Source organism: Onychomys torridus, chromosome 5 (genome assembly GCF_903995425.1).
Source record: "Onychomys torridus chromosome 5, mOncTor1.1, whole genome shotgun sequence".
Classification (NCBI taxonomy): Eukaryota; Metazoa; Chordata; class Mammalia; order Rodentia; family Cricetidae; genus Onychomys; species Onychomys torridus.
Window position 1 is genome coordinate 71,983,032 of NC_050447.1, and position 18,031 is coordinate 72,001,062.

The 18,031-nt window shown below is 40.8% G+C and overlaps 1 protein-coding gene across 2 annotated transcripts in view; it reads right to left on the reverse strand.

Moving 5' to 3' along the window:
- The window catches only part of Itga8 (integrin subunit alpha 8), a 181,397-nt gene that overhangs the window by 6,210 nt on the left and 157,156 nt on the right, over window positions 1-18,031 (reverse strand). For both annotated transcript variants that reach the window (XM_036188716.1, XM_036188715.1), the window contains exons 27-28: window positions 16,362-16,475; window positions 4,400-4,501 (exon numbers count right to left, since the gene is read on the reverse strand). In XM_036188716.1, the coding sequence (XP_036044609.1) occupies window positions 4,400-4,501; window positions 16,362-16,475 (216 nt within the window). The remainder of the gene's footprint in view (window positions 1-4,399; window positions 4,502-16,361; window positions 16,476-18,031) is intronic.

The window sequence follows — 18,031 nt, forward strand, 5'->3', positions numbered from 1 at the left end:
TTCAGCTTCCCAGCAAAGGTTAATATTGAGTAACTGGAGGACTTAAAATGTAGTGGGGCATCCAGTTGCCTGCCCACAAATCAACTATTTGCTTTCATGCATTTTGCTTATCAGGAACTTGAAGCTATTTAAAGGAATAGTATAAAAACTTAGCAACTCACTTATTACTCTTATCTGTGGCTTTAGGAAGTGGAATCTATAAATTATAAGCAGTTGGATTTTCTCAAAGTGATCTTAAGATGGGAATATTTAATCCTACCTTCATCATATCATAAATCTTGCTATTTTTCAGTATGGTTGAAAGACTGTAAATAAACTTCAATATGCCTACCTTCTTTCATTGACATTCATGTTATATTTTTTGGTATTTTGATTAAAAAAACCCCCACCAAGGTGGGAGGAAACAGCTTCCTTGTGTTTGCAACTGTGATTAACATTGACATGTGTGTTTACATATCACAAAGTCTTATGTAAACATACTGCAATGGGGTCGGGTGAATGTTTTAATAAATGTACGAAGACACTTTACCTACAATGCCATTTAGAACAAAACAGAAACACAAAGAGGAGCAGCTGAGCACACATTTAACAGCTCTCAGAGTTACGTCACCCTACTAGAAGTCTATATTCCACAAAAACATTTCATTCAAGAATTCTGTTTAACAATGTTGAAGTTTTGTGAAGAAATTCTGAAAATGAAATGTATTTGCAATTTACAGCAGATTTTTTTTTAACATAAGGGTTTTCATGAAATAGTTTATAATAATAATCACTTTTGCATTTATACTAGACAACAATCCTTTCTCCAAGATGTAAATTGTGGAATTGGGTGTTTGTTGAATGATGTACAAATGGCTATGTCTCCATGGTCAGCCAAAAAAAGAAAAAAAAAAAGCATTCAAGTAACTGAATAACCTTTTTTTTCCTTTTCCTTCTTTCTTTCTTTCTTTCTTTCTTTCTTTCTTTCTTTCTTTCTTTCTTTCTTTCTTTCTTTTTTTTCCTGTGCTGTGATAACTTAAGGTCCATTGGTATGCCTCTAAACCATATGACCCCTGCCTCACCTCTGAGAGGAGTTCATGCATTAGCAACTCAGATGCTATGTGAGTGGCAGGTAGGTACTATTTTCTATATAAGCAGAGCTTACTTTTACCTCAAGGTGTGGCTGAATTATGACCACATTGAAAAGGAAGTACAAACCAACCAACCATCACACACCAGAGTCCAGGAAAACAATCATATATCAGCTAGTGTCACTATAAAGTCTTCCCCACTGACCGGATGGATATTGACTGATTCTCAAGTGACTAACTGAACCGACTCTCCCACTATACAGCAATTCTCTTTAGCTGGGCTCTTTCTGAGAGGAAGAACGGAGGGACCTTTGAGAACCTTCTCAACAAAATGTCTGACCCCTCCAGCCAGAGTTCTCTCCAAGCCACAGAAAGGCCGGTTCCCTAACACTGAGCAGCTAACTTTGTACTGGCAAGATCTTCCCCTGTGAGTCAGATATTAGGAGACTTGAAAGCATTTCCCTTCCTAAATGTTTTTCCAATAACCTCTATCTAAATGATGCGGTAAATCATCGTCATCAGATAACGGGTCTTTTTTCGTTTTTAATATAGTAGCGGATGGTGCCGTGGGAGGAAGCATGCATTTGATCATTTCATGGATCTTTTGAGTTGAGTTGAGAACAGCGGGATGTCACCTGTAGCCAGCCCTGAAAGATGCAATCCTGTTGATGGAGTCGACTGGAACATGTGTTTCTGTTATGAAACACGTGCTCCAAGAAAACAAAAGGGGTCTGGATTTATCTCCCTGAGAGCTGCAAGTCTTTGAACCTCTTTGGAGGAACACTCTGTATTAAAAGCCCTAAGCCTCTGTTTTCTGGGCTGAACATAAATCCAGGCTATAGCAGACAACTTGTGAGAGAAAGAGAAGTGATCTAAATGAAGAAAGATGTGGCCATGCTGGCTTCAAGATACATTGCTCAAATCTTTATGGTCATTTCCAGTGTGGGCTTACTATATTAGACAGAGAAGAGAAGACATTTGGGGATGGTTATTACACAGGGACACTATGCTCAGCCTGGAAGGAGGGGACTGGACCTGCCTGTACTGAATCCACCAGGTTTAAATGAATCCCCAGGGGTGTCTTGGCCTTGGAGGAGATGGGAATGGAGGGGAGGGGATGGGGGAAAGGTAGGGGTGGGAGGGAGGAGGACAGGGGAACCCATGGCTGATGTGTAAAATTAAAACACAAATATAATAATAATAAAAAAGCAACAAAAAAACATTTATGGAGGCTGGAGACTTAATTATCTCTTGTGTACCGCTAAAACTTTGGTTATGTAATTTTATTAATTATCTTAACAGTTCCATATGATCGATACAGTTTCAAATTGGATTGAAAGGCTTCAAAGCCTTTGCTTTTCTTCTAAGTGATCTGTGGTGTTAAATTTCTCAGCCTTGACTCCCCCTAAGGAATTTCCTCCTGTAAGGGTTCTAAAGCACAGTTGCAGGGCCCTGCCCCAGACCTATGTAGTCCAGACACATGGAGTGAGGTCTCAGGTTGTATACATTTCTACATGTGTTTAAAGTTGTGTGAGTAATGATTCTAATTGTATACTCAAAGTTGAGACTATATGAATAATAAATAGATAATCTATTTCATTTATTTTTTAATGTATGTCTATGTGTGCATATGCATGTGCACATATGTGTGCACATATGTGGAAACAGAGAGCAACTGCACATGTTGTTCCTTGGGCACAGTCCACCTATGTTTTGATTTTTGTTTTGAGACAGGGTTTCTCACTGGCCTAGAATTGCTAAAGTAGGTGAGGCAGGCTGGCCAGGGAGCCTGAGGCCTAGTGAGCCTGTCTCTACCTCCTCAGTGCTGGGGGTACAGGTGTGCATCATCAAGCCCTCTGCTTTATTTTATTTTGACCTTTTTTGGTATGGGTGTTTTGCCTGCATATAAGTCTGTGCACTGCATGCATAGCTGGTGCCCACAGAGGTCAGAAGAGGGCACTGGATTCCCTGGACCTATTTGGGAGTTACAGACAGATGGTGTATGCTACCATGTGGGGACTGAGAATCAAACTCAGGTCCTCTGAAAAAGCAATCAACATTCTTAACCATCTCTCCAGACCCCTTCTCCTTTAAAACAATGTGGGTTCCAGATACTGGACTCATGCTTGCAAGGCAAGGAATTTATTGACTGAACTATTTCTTCAATCTCTAATTTCAATTCCCGAAGGTCAGGTATGCCACAAAGATGAACCACCATAGTGAAATGGAGGACCTGGGCTGGACTGATTAGATAACAAAGGGACCATACATTCTAGAGGAGTACTTCATAAACCTGATTGTGTGGATGTCCTGATAATTCTCATTCCATATATGCTTAGAGTGAAGCTTGCTTCTATATTTCTAACCAGCTCCCAGAAGATGCCCAGGATCCTGGTTTACAAGCCACATTTTGAATAACAAGGGTCTAGAGACCCAGGGTTCAAGTTGGAGGCTGTAAATATTCACTGATAACTAAGTGATGATGCTTGAAACTTTAATACTGTTTTTTGTTTGCTTGTTTGTTTCGAGACAGGGTTTCACTCTGTATCTCTGGCTGTCCTGGAATTCATTATATAGACCAGGTTGGCCTGAAGCTCACAGAGATCTGTCTACCTCTTCCTCCTGAGTTCTGGGGTTAAAAGTATGTGCCACCATGCCTGGCTTTAATATTTTTTGAAAAGAGAACTGAGTTGTACAGGGTTAGACTATCTTTGTAAGGAACTGTAGAGCACCCTCAGTGACACCCTTCTCATCTGTGCATGGGTTTGCCACACTCCTGAAGATGTCAAAAATTGTTCTGTAGCAGCTGTTTGGTGGTGTTTAACAGCCTTAATTTTAAAAAGCGGTATTTGTTCACCTGAAGTTCTTATTTCCTCTACCTCTCAACTCAGAATTGTTCTTGGCGTGAAAAGGACAGAGGACTCTAAAAGTTGGCAGCTGGTCTGGGGAAGTTTCTTCTCTAAGAGCCTAACCATGCTGTTATCGAAATTACAGAATCAGTATGATTTTGTTATGAGCATTATTTCTATCGGAATGTGTTTCTCTGAAACAGAACAACCGACTTAAAAAGAGCTGTATAGCATGAGTCTTGTGCCTGTAGTTTTTAATGTAGAAATGTATATGAAAATCTCATAGCTGGATCAAAAGAAACCGGGAAGTTTCTAGAATGAAAGAGCAAATGGTGGGATAAAGTGGATCAATATTCTCTAATCCATGTAAGTGTTTTAACCATGCCCAAGCTGGACAGTGCTTTAGAAATCACTTATATTGATTTACATTACATTAATAAGTATAGAATTTGTACCTGTGGTTCTTAAAGGGATACTCACTGCTATGCTTCCTGTGGGGAGTGTTGCTGGCTGGTCTTTATAAGGCATCTTCTTCACTGCAAAGGACACCAGGGATGCAAGAGCATAGGGATCATTCTTTCTCTGAAAGTAAAAACATTCATTTAAATGTGTGTCCCTGAAGACTCTTAAAAATACTACTACACACTCAGTTGTTTTCTGTGTCCAGTGCAAAATTTTCTTCTTTTTTCTATCCTTTTATTTTATCCATCCATCCATCCATCCATCCATCCATCCATCCATCCATCCATCCAACCATTCATTTATCTGTCCATCCCTACAACCATCCAGCTATGATACATTTATCCATCCTTCCAAATGTCTTTCCTCTAAATATCCTTCCCATCCATTCAAATATCAGACTAACCATTCATGTGCCTCCTGTTTTTAGTATATATATATATATATATATATATATATATATATATATATATATATATTCTATTTTACATACATCTGTTTACATATATGTACATATTTGAGTTTTTTTTTAAGACAGGATCTCACTATGTAACCTGCTTCTGCCTCTCAAGTGCTTGGGATTTAAGACATGTGCCACCATGCCAGGTTAAGATATATTTAGTTAGTATAATACTTGTGCTTAAATATTTAAAATGAACCCCGTCCCAGGAAATTTGGGTTCTAAAAAGGAATAAGTACAAGGATTTTCTGGAGTTACTGCTTGTGAAAGGCAAGGGGACCCACAGGGATTACAGATGTTTGTTATCTGAAAGAGGAAAGTTATAAAGAAATGTTTCAGATCTTATGTCACACAGAAGACCCAGAGCAGGGCTGCTCAGCCTCGGTGCTACTGAAACTGTAGATGCGCCTGGAGTCTGTCCTGTGCACTTAAAGGTGTTTACCACAGTTTCTGCCTTCTCCCTGCTAGGTATTCTGGTTGTGGGGATCGGAATGCTTCTGAGGGCTAATGGCCAAGATTTCAGAAACTCTGAGGTCAGTTGTTAAATCACAGCATAACAGATAAATTACAAGACATGAGGTGGGTGAGGTGGGAGAGAGAGACGTTGGGAAGGATTCTGGGGGGAGGTGGAGGGAGGAGGGGGTAGATCAAGATACCTTGTGTACCTGAACAAAAAATTCAAAATAAGTAAAAGGTTATTAAAATTATATTATATAAATTAACTTATACAAATACAACAGTCAAAACTCAATTATGCTTAACTATATTTTATTATAACCAATGTTACTAATATTACTTATGTCTACTTCATCCATAAAGGAAAACATCATGCAGTGATGTGTGCTTGGGCATCTCTTCCTAGCATCCATATTTTCTAACATGGTGTTGGCATGCTAGAAACAACCATGGTAGGGACATTTATATAGTAGCAAATGGCAGGTGTTATGTCACAGAGCGCTTAGATTCTTCTCAGACATCAGAATATTGGTAATCAAACGGTTAACAGTACATCCCCACCTATAATCCGGGGATGGGCCTCTGGGAACTGATCCAACTATTTGGATTGTAAAAATTTTGTTCAAATCTTTTTACAGGTTAGATTTTTCCTATGAATGAATTTTTCTGCTGTAGTAAACCCTCCTTTTTATACATGATAAGTACAGGCCATGAAATGTAACTTCAATGTATTTAAAGTAAATATATCTTTGTCTTTTCTAATTGTCTAATTTCTAATAGAATAACTCTATTCATTTGAAACAAATTATGCTCAAGGTGTCATTCTCTGATGGTCTATTCTTGCCTGCCATTTCCATTTTAGCCGAAAACTGGATTTTTAAAAAAATTCATGTGTTAAAACAGTTTATAAAGTGTAGAAATATTTGCTAGTACTTGATGGTTTTAATCTAATTTACTCACACAGGAAGCACTCTGGTAATGATATACCATATTTTGTTTTGGTTTGAGACAGAATCTCACTCTGTAGCCAAAGCTTATCTAGAACTCTTGCTCTAGCCTAGGCTAGCCTACTGGCTTACAGCTCATCTCTTGTTCTGTCTACTTTCTTACATAACCAGGACTACCTGCTTGGGGAGGTACCACCCACGTTAATCATTAATCAAGAATATGCCCCACAAACTTAACTACAGGCCATCTGATCAAGTCATTTTCTCAATTTGGGATCCTTTTCCTAGATAATTCCAGCAGTTTTCAGGCTGACAAAAACCTAACCAGGACAGCCCTCAGTGAAGAAGCTTTCAGATCGGGGGGGGGGGGTGGTGGTGCCTGCCTGTCACCCTGGCATTTGGCAGGCAGGAGGGAGGATCAGGAATTAAAGGCCAGTCTGGGATACTTAAGAGTTTGAGGCTGTCTACCAGTCTAGGCTGCAAAGACTTGTCTCAAAACAAAACAATATAGAATTTGGAAGGCATCTCAAAGGAACTCTAAGTTCTGTGGTAGATACTTGCCTAGGATGCACAAAGCTCTGGGTTCAACCCCCTGCACTTAATAAACCAAACCAAAGAAAAAAGCCACCGACCCCGCCAGATAGTAGTTTTCACTGGTTATATTAGCTCATACCTATATAGCTCATACCTATAATCTCAACAAGTGAGAAGCTGAGGCAGGAAGGTTGCTGTGAATTAGAAGTCATCCTGGATTACATAGTGAGTGTGGATTGACAAGAAAACTAACCAAAAATGTCTCAAAAAACCCACAATGTTTTTATTAGTCTCCAAGTTCAATAAAGCCTTGGTAGAAAACTTAATTGCTGTATTAGAAGCCATATCTCCAGCAAACAAATTTGGCAATAACTGCATGTCTACACTGGTTCTAGATGGAGAATTTTTCTATTGCAGCTTCTAGATTTAGGAATGGGAGCTTCTGAATGCATTAAAGGTGGGGTTTGACAGGGTCTTCCAGACACAAGGGGACTGTTGCATATAAGAACCCACAGAGGCTAGTGCACATGACCAGCTCAGGTTCAAGCTAGGTGGGATCCCAGCACTGAGGGGAAAAGTGGACACAGGCTGCCTCCCTTACCAAGAAGCTATTTGCTATTGATACCTGATGGCAAATGGGAAGTCAGTTTTCTCCAATGGAGTCTCACTGGGTATAGGGACCACACCTCTCCTTTTGCCCTTCCTGCTGTTCCCCACAGCTAGACCCCTCAGATTGTTCATTTATTTCCAATCTTTACTGTTATTTCCACTGGCTCACAAGCCACTGGGCTTTTCAGGGTCTTTGAGAATTCCTGAGAACTATGTTGGAGGTTCTGAATCTGTCTTCAATGATACTGTATTTGAAATGTAATATTGTATTATATCATAGCATATATACATATATATTTTAATTTTATTGTGGTTTATAATTCTTTATCTTCCCATTTTACAGTCATGATCTACAAAATGATGCCTGGACCCCATACACAATGATGGCTCTCCAAGTTATGTCGCCTCATGGTATCATGGCTGCCTTAGTCTGAGTGAGTCTGCTTTATGTTGTTTGCATAGTAACAATGCTGCTTGTGAACCTCTTAAAGGTACTAGTCATTTAACAAATGCTCCATAATAACATTATTGCTCTGTCTTCCCCAACTTGATGATACAAAATGGAAGGCCTACCCTCAGGAATGTAATGAACCACAAACCAACCAATCTTTTGTCTCACTGTATGAAATGATGCACAGGTTATTTGTTGACCTTTTGGATCTTCATATGATTAATTTGTTGGCCTCTTCCAACAAAAGGGTGAGGTTTTCCAATGATTGATTACACTGGGCAGTGTTCTAGTACTCTCGCTGTCGCTGTGATAAATCACTGACTTAAAGCAACTTCAGGGATGAAAGAGTTAAGTTGGTTTACAAGTCTGGGTCACAGTCTATCACTGTGGACATTGTGAAGTCAGATCAGGAACTCTGGTAGAAGCTGTAATTGCAGGACTATAATCCCAGCACTCCGGAGTCAAGGGAAGCAGATCAGAGAAAGGTTCAAGGTTATTCTCTATAGTGAGTTTGAGATCTTCCTTACTTACTACAGGGAGCACTGAACACAAAGAAAATCTCTTCTGCACATACTGACATTGCCACACTTCAGAGCTGAGGATTGAAAAACTTCATTTTGCTCCAGATTGCTATTAGTCCTTAGAAATACACTGTTCATCTGTCATCATCACACCATTTAAACTGTTGTTAGCTGTTCATTGGCTATCTCTAGTGTGCGGTGGTGTGTGTGTGTGTGTGTGTGTGTGTGTGTGTGTGTGTGTGTGTGTGTAAGACAAAGGTCCACCTTACTTGTTTTTTTCTTAGGGTCTATATACCTTGTTTTTTGAGGCAGGGTCTTTGGGGACCTGGAGCTCAGCAATTAAGTTAGGATGGCTGGCCAGTATGACTCAGGACACACTGAATTCCAATGGTGAGGTTATCTGAGCAAACCACCATGTCCTGCTTTGTATTTGGGTTCTGGAGGCTCAGAATTAGGTTCTTGTACTAGTTCATCAGGTACTTTACTCACTGAGCTCTCCTCCCAGCCAGCCAGTGTATACTTTCTCCCTTTGGTTTCCTTATGGTGCTAATCAAAGTTACAGGTTTGGCAGTACACAGGGAGAAGAGGCTCCCGGGCTTGATAAATACTTACATGCATTTGCCAACATCAAGAGCTTTCTCTCTCTCATCTTTGAACTGCTTAATTCCCTCTCAAGACTGATGATGATGACAGTGGTGTTGATGATGGCTTTATTTGAGAAAGGACTCTTGATATAGCTCAAGCTGGCCTTGAACTTATCATCTTCCTGTCTCTATTGCCTGAGTGTTGGAATTCTGGATCTATGTCTCTACGTTCAGTTCAAAAAACTATTTTTAAGGACACCCAAATTTTATATTTAAATACTCACTAGTTGCCAGAATCCAAGCTTCTGGGGGTTCTGAGCAACTATTGGTAAAACTTTCAATAGTAAAGATGGTTTCTCTGTAAGCAACAGTCACAGAAGAAGGTGCCATTTTGTACTAAGCTAAGTCGAATTTTTTTCTGACCAGTTTGTATGTCTACCACAGGGTGAGAAAGAAGCATACCACAGCAAGTCCTGCTGACCTGTTAAATTTAAATCCTGGGTAGGAGAAGCAGAACATTCACTGTGGATTATGTGATGAAACTACTTTTAAAAACAAATATATAAACATAAGTATAGATATATACCAAGACATAAGTACATATTTAAATATATTTATATAAGTGTATAACTATCTACATGTATGTCCCTAAACTACATGCTTATATGAGGGAGAGGGAGTTTCTAATACTGCGTTCTTTCTTGGCATCAGGCTTCCAAGAGGACAATACGTAGAAACTGTAGGAAATACAGACATTGTAACTAAAGGTGTGGGTACATGTAAGGGTACACTTGCAGTGACTTATTCTGCTCTGTTAACCTTAGAGTGACCTCCTTTTTCTGGAATGAATTTGGCGTGTTGACGTCTGTTCTAGTCTGACTCCTCTGTTAACCACTGTCTAAACAATTCCCCCAGTCACTAGTGATTTACTTCAGACACACAGAATCTTCTTTGTTCCCTTCAAGATTAACTTTTAGTTTATGTCTATGAGTGCCTGCCTACACATACTCACACATGCATGAGCGCATGCATGGATGGGCATGCCTGGTGCCTACAGATGCCAGAGAAGGTCACTGGATCCTCTGGACTGGAGTTATAGACCATAGTGAGCCACTATGTGGGCCCTGGGAACTGAATCCAGATCCTCTGCGAGAGCAGCCAGTGTTCCTAATCATTGAGCCATCTCCCCAGTGTCTACACTGTGTCTTCTTAATAGGAATAGAAGATATGCTCTCTCTCTGGCCCTCACATTGAGATAGAATCCCATGCACTGAGCAGAAGCAGGCCATCACTCCTCTACTAAGGTGCAGTGCTGTGAAGACAGGTCCTGCCTCACTTAAAAGTCCTTCTCTCTTGTTCAGGAGGATGGGATGCTTTGAGTAACAGGAGGACAGACATGTTTTCATTTAGACCACATGGGAACTTCCTAAGGCTCTTCTCTTCCAGCTCTCAGATAAGAACTCATAGCCAACAGGCAGAGTAACCCCAAGCAGATTCATGCTATGCAAATGGCAGAGTCATCTTCCTGGTTCTTCAGTTCAAACATGGTGCAGTTAGGAAAGCTGTGACTTCAGAGACACCAGTGTTATCTAGGAAAGGCCCAATCTGATTTGAAAAGGCCAATTATAATTTTCAAATTTATGCCATTTGGAAGTATTAAAATGGCCTAATTTTTGTTGTGGCTCAGCCTTTGAAGAAATTAGTATTCATGTATGCATGTCAGAAAAGTAATTAAATGATAAAAGTCTACCATGGCAGTTCATAATGAAGAGACTAACAATTACATTTTCTGAATTATACAGGGAAAATAAAATTATTATTGAACCTACCTTTTAAGATTATGTGATGTATCCCTCTTATCTAAAGCTCTAATTTTTTAAAAAGACTTTTCAAGAAACCTTCTGATATTTTAATGTAAACTTTTGTTTTTGAAATTTCCCTCAAAAGGCAAGGGAATGAATAGACTGAGTTAATTATGCAAAGATTTCTATCCTCTGAGATAAATTGTACATGTGTAGAATATTTTGCAAAGTCTTTTGGTGTACATGCTTGCTTTTTTTCTGTATTTCAACTATAAAGCAGAAAGAAATTTGCCTATGTGTCCTCAAGGCAATAGAAAACATGTGACTGGCTTTGACCAGAGTTGTCTACCTCAAACAAGGTATGACTGAGGTCATGTGGGGCCCTAGTAGTCTGTTTTGGCAGAGGAGATGAAAAGGAACAAGATGCTTGGCAGTTCTGAATCCAAACTTCATTACAATGACTACTTTGCTGAGCAGCACAACCCAATAATTATCTTTTGTTTATCATAGGGGTGATGGTGCATGCCTGTAATCCCAGTTCTCAGGAGCAGAGGCAGGAGGATTGTGAGTTGGATGCCAGCCTGGGCTGTGAGCTCTTGTCTCAAACCAACCAATGTCTTCCTTCCTCGATTTTGAAATAACATGTTATACAATATATAGATCCTTTAACATAGTAGTAAGGCCCTATATATTGCAGAAAAAAAAATCTCCATATTGTGGTTACCATAGAGTAACCTATACTATCAGGGTTACAGGTTAGCAGTCACATGATTATGACATGAAATTTCTAGTAGGTGAGTGTCACATGGTGATCTCTGGTTCAGCACTCTAACCTAGAGATGCACTCCAGATTAAAACTCCCAGACTCCTCCTCTTACCGGCTATGTGACCCTGGAAAGGCCACTTAACCTTCAGGTCTCTGTTTGCTCTCTTGTAAAATGTAGTTGATAATAACCGTATGTATCCCACAGGTTCACTTTACAGATTAAGTAATTCACACATGACTATTTATCCTGGTGCCTAGCTGCATGATCATCATTCAACAGAAACCTGGCTCTTTGCAGACAGGCAGACCTCTCTGGAAGGTTTGCCTGGCTGCTCCTTAATGTTTAGAGAGAGCCATTTTGACATAGTCTGTTCTGAGTCAACCAAAGTGTCAACACAATACAAAAGGAGGCCATTAATAAAGCACACAGAGTTATTGCTGACTTTAGCTAAGTAGAATAAACATCATAAATAACTTATTAGGAGAGGTTCCATATGAGCTGCCCATACATCACCGAATTTTCAGGACAGAAAGGAGACTTTTGTCCAATCCTTTCATCTCACACAGAAGGTAATTCAGACCTATAAGCTCAGCTGAACACAGCCAGTTCAGAATAGAATTGAGCTTGGCCCTCCTGACCCCATAGCCATCAAGACAGGACACAGATCATAGTTTAAATCAGGGACATCAGTCTTAGAACTTTTTTTTTTTTTTTAATGTGTGGATTTGGTTTTTTACAGAGCACTGGCTCATAGGTAGTTTTCAGACATGAATACATGAATCAGTCTATGAAATTAATAAACATGCTTCCCTACATGTCTCATCCATATTTTGGCCAATGTTTACCAAGATTGCAAAAGTAATCTATATTGGCTTGCTTCTAATTACAACGTTTGCCCAAGATTAGTAATAATATATCTGAAAATTGATGGGAAAGATATAGAGTGAACAGAAAGAAAGAAAAATCAAAATAAAAGCCTTAAGCCATAATTAATTCTCCCAAACACTAAGGTTAACAAAGTATTTTAAAGAGCATGTGAACTAGATTATTACACAGTAGCAGAATGCAATGGCACAGGTTGCTGGAGGGGATGTAACACTGCTATTGTGGTGGACTGAGCATCCTCCCCACAAGTTCATGGCCACATGGGATCTTGTAACATGACTTCTGTGAACTTAAGGTCAAGTTTGAGATGATATTATACTGATTCAGGTGGGCTATAAATCCAAGCATCGTGTCCTTAAAGTGACAGAGAAGAGGGCTGAGGATATGATTCAGTTGGTACAATGCCTGCCTTGTGAGCACGAGGACCTGAGTTCAGATCCCCAGCATCTATGTTAAAAAAGGTAGGTATGGTTGTACATGTCTATAATCCTAGCACTGTGAGGTGGGGTGGGGGTAGAGGTGATTCTCTGAGCTTATTGGTCTGCAGGCTAGCCTGTTGGTGAGTGCAGGAGACTTGATCTCAAAAGGTAACAAAAAGAGACATAATAGAAGACACCTGGCACCTATCTCTGGCCGGTATATGTGTGTGCACACACACACGTATACATGCAGATCCTTAGACACTCTATGGTATCATTCACAAAAAGATAGAGAAAGAAGACACAAGACATGAATGAGGTGATATATCAACTCAGGTTGAAGTGATGTTCACAAGCCAATAGAGGCCAAGAATAAGGAGAAAGTTGTGGTGATATCTTATCTGTGTCCCCCAATAAAGTTTATCTGAGGATCAGAGGAAAAAGCCAGCCAGTATATTAAACATAGAAGTCAGGCAATGGTAGCACACACCTTCAATCCTATCACTTGGGAGGCAGGGATCTGTCTGCATCTTTGTGAGTTCAAGGCCACACTGGGAACAGAACCAGGAGTGGTGTCAGATGCCTTAAATTCCAACGCTAGTTAACCATAAAGGTCTGGAGGTCTGTAGAGACAGACAGGAAATGACAGAGCTGGACAGGAAGAGGAAGTGATGTAGCTGGGTAGAGAAAGGAGATGAGTTGGCAGAACAGAATGGTATATAGGCGTGGGTATACAGGAAGTAGGTATCTTAGGAAGCTGTGGAGTTGGTGAGGTGAGGTTAGCTGTGGCTTTTCCTATTCCTCTGATCTCTCAGGTTTTAATCCTGATATCTGGCTCTGGGTTTTTTATTAATAAGACTATTTAACACTTTGTTCTACAGAAGGTAGAGGATAACTCTTTGAGCTCCCTCAGAAGGACTTACATCTCCACTACATTTCATTGGCCTCTTCTTCTATGGTATGTGTGTGGTGTATGGTGTGGGGTGTGTGTGTGTGTGTGTGTGTGTGTGTGTGTGTGTTGTATGGTGTGGGGTGTGTGTGTGTGTGTGTGTGGTGTGTGTGTGTGGTGTGGTGTGTGTGTGTGGTGTGTGTGTGTGTGTGTGGTGTGTGTGTGTGTGTGTGTGTGGTGTGTGTGTGTGGTGTGTGTGTGTGTGTGGTGTGTGTGTGTGTGTGTGGTGTGGTGTGTGTGTGGTGTGTGTGTGTGTGGTGTGTGTGTGTGTGTGGTGTGTGTGTGTGTGGTGTGTGTGTGTGTGGTGTGTGTGTGTGTGTGGTGTGTGTGTGGTGTGTGTGGTGTGTGTGTGTGTGGGGTGTGTGTGTGTGTGTGTGTGTGTGTGTGTGTGTGTGTGTGAGAGAGAGAGAGAGAGAGAGAGAGAGAGAGAGAGAGAGAGAGAGAGAGAGAGTGTGTTGCTGGGATTGAATCCTATCCTCATATATGCTAGGCAAGTGCTCTATCATTGAGCTATATACCTTTAGGCTTTGACTCTTTGAGACAGGATTTAAATTTTTTTTTTAATTTTTAAAAATTCAAATCGATTTTTTGAATACAGGGTCTTTGTGACTTGGCTCAGACAGTTCTCCAACTCAATATTGGCCTCAAAACACCCATCTTCCTGCCTTAACCTCTGTAGTATTGGGTAGTGTTGAAGAACACTGGCTTAACGGGACAGCTGAAGAACCTGAGTGGTTTAGCCTCTCTGAACTACAGTTGGCACATCCATAATGTACTGTTTATAATAGTAGTGACCATATGAAGCTACTAGGGTTAAGTAAGATGCGTGGAAAGTGAAAAAAAAAAAACAACCAATTTTCTTCCTCTTGTTTGTTCTATAAGAAAAATTAGAGAAAATTCAGGGGATTGTCAAGGTATTTTCAATAATACAGAAGATGAAGATCTAGAGACACAAAATCCTAATAATTAGAATTTAATAATTATAAAAAATAAAATAGTAGACAAAAGTTGATTTTCATTGTCATGTGAGGCTGATGAGTCTGTCTAGCTTGGGAGGTAGAATATGAGCAAGACTACACTGACAACTTCCCCAAACAATAAGGTCTGAGCACAGTAGTATCATTGAACTGATTTTCATTTCTCAGTGTAAGGAGACTTAAATCTTTAATGTATTCCTAGTCAAGCTGGGGAGATGGCTCAGTGGATAAAGTGTTTGCTCTGCAAGCATGACAACCCACATTCACTCTACACATAAAAGCCAGGCAGGTGTCGTGGCCATCTGCATTCCCAGCACTTGAGAGGCAGAGACAAACGATCCCCATAGCAAGCTAAGTAGCTAGACTTAGCTAGAATTTGAGAGATCTGGGTTCAGCAACAGATCTCACCTCAACAAATAAAGAGGAACTCAAATGGGGAAGACACTGGTCCTCAACTTGCATGTGCACATACAGAAAGACATGGCATACTACTCTCTTCCCACCTCAGGGCTCAGTGGACTTCACCACTGCATAGATAGTCAAAGCAGTGGGCAATCGTCAGATTCAAAATGTCCACACTCTTCTGAGATGCTGGCCTGGCTATGGCCTGTGCTGCATTGATGCTGTTTGAGAACTTTTAGAACCATCTTCCTATTTCTTTCTACCTTGGTTGTGTTTATTCAGTTTTCTGGATGCGTGGCTGTATCTCCACACTGATTCTATGCTGTTTCCTGCCCAACCAGCAGTCTGTCATTGGGTTCTCAGGGACTCAGGGTAATTTTATCTGCTGGGGGAGGTGACTAGGAACTGAGATAGAAAGATTGTTCTAGAAAATGCCTCTCAGACAGCACCAGTACAGCACAGGCTGTAGCCAGACAAGCATCTCAAGAGAGTTTGGATCATTTGACTCTGAAGATTGCCTGCTGCTTTATCTATCCATGCAGTGGGGCAGTTCGTCAAGGTTTGTGGTGGGGAGTCAGTAGTGTGTGCATGTGTATCTCTGTATGCCCATGCAAGTTGAGGTCCAGTGTCTTCCCCAGTCAATCTTGGCTCACCCCTCCCAATGGAAATTTCCTTTGAAATATTTAAATCCTTGAAATTTAAAAATGAAAATCTTTACATTTAAAATGTAAAAAAATTAAAATAATAAAATGAAAAAAAAAATCAGGGCTGGGGAGATGGCTCAGTCAGTAACCTGCTTCCTGCACAAGCATGAAGATCTGAGCCTGGATCCCCAGCACCCATGAAAAAAGCCATAGATAGTGGCACATGCCTGCCATGCCGATGAGGGTGACAGAGGTGAAGGGGTGTGGAAAGAGGTAGCCAACCAGCTTAGCTGTGTTGGTGAGCTCCAGGTTCAGTGACAGACTGGCTCAGAAAGGAAGTTGGAGGAGGATAGAAAAAGACACTCAACATTGACCTCTGGCCTCCCTCTAGTATGTGCATACACACACTAAAACACACACACACACACACACACACACACACACACACACACGCACACACATGCACACACCACACACACGCACATGAGCAATTCTTACAGAGGGGCTTGGTGAAGATCTCTCAGGAGGAGGTTCTGGGTGAGTAGTGTGTAAAATACTAGTCAATGCCATTGTTACCTGGAGGAACGTGTGGGCCCACAGTCTTGATCTGACCTTCAGGACTGCACTCTCTCCTCCTGCGAGTTGCCCTACTGCACAAGAGATTTGTAAGCACTCGATGTTTGTGCAGTTCTGAAAAAGGCCAAGGCAGAGGCAGAACATTAGTGTCTTGAATGGCAGTAAAGAATCAACACCGGAGTTGCTTTCTTTCCTCAGATGATACTAGCTTGCCTGCAAATCTAATTTATTCCATTTAATTTAGAGGAAGAACAAAGTCATTGAAGTAACTGAGACAAAGAACAGTTAGCAATGGTGAGAAGTTGTTTCCTGTTAATAGAAAGGTGAAAGTGGATCATAAAGTGCAGTTAAATACATGCTCTTTCCTTTCTAAGGGCTCCATCTTCTTGTGGCAGCTGGTGAGCTCTTCTTCATTTTCTCAGAACTCGGGAAGGTGTTTCTTAGAGATGAAGGTACACTGGGGAAACCTAGAAGACTTTGTAGAGGAGGCTCTTGGGTCCCTGTCACCTCAAAGAACCAAAGTTAATGACTCATTGATAAGCAATTGTTTCACAACCCTCTCTCCAGTCCAAATCGCTTCCCGATCATAGAGCTGACTCGTGTACAAGTTCCATGCATTATGCTGTTGTCAAACCAGTTATTTATCCATCTTATAAAGGACCCCCTTTTAAATATAAGACACACAGCGTGGAAAATATTCACTATAAGGACATTCTACCTATCAAACAAATCTTCTCATTGGATCCCGGATTCCACAGGCTCATGTGTTTGAACACTTGGTATCCAGCAGGTGACGCTGTCTGGGGAGGCTATGAAGTCTTTAGCACATGGAACCTGCTTGGAAGGAAGCCACTAATGGTGTACCTGTAAGGTTATACTTGCTTCTGGTTCCAACCTGCACTGTCTACTCTCTGACTGGTTATAAATGTACACTTGCTTCCATGTACTCCCAAAACCCAGACAGAGCTTCTCCTGGTACTTTGCCTTCCCTAGGACAAGCTGAAACCTCTCAGAAACTGCACTCAAATAAACCTATCCCCCTTGAACTTGCATTGCATGGTGCATTGATCACAGTGGCGGCAAAGATGACTAATAATAGTGTGTTGGAATACATGGATACTGCACAGTCTGTTTGCTACATTCCTGTGCAGACCGATACCTCTCTGATTGGACTGGAGATATGATTAAAAAAAGTACCTCCCCCAAAAAGCAGAGTATTACAGAGGAGGCAGGAGGTTTGGAGATAGAATTTCCAGGTACAGAGTGGGAAGAAGAACGGTCCATAAAAACCCTCAGGTGAATAAGCCAGGGTAGGAAGACAGCCAGGAGAGGACATACAGGGAGAGGCAAGGGAAGGGCTGTGATAGTTTCAGGAACTGGTCAATAGCATCAGATGCAGAAAAGAAATGAAGAAAGACATGGTTATTGTAGGTTAAGTAGGTAAAGAGAACAGAGAAAAGTCTGGAGAGGGAGGCAATCAGGACAAAAGCATCAGGGGCCTGAGGTGAGGGAGGTGGAGATGGCTTTAGGTGGAAGGAGAATTAAGTTTCCATGTTGGAGATACACATTTTTAAAAATGCAAACTGGTAATCATGATCCCAACACAGGATGTTGGCATTTTGCACTTACAAAGTCCTAATCAGGAATGGGATTCTGTACTTTGTTTTAAC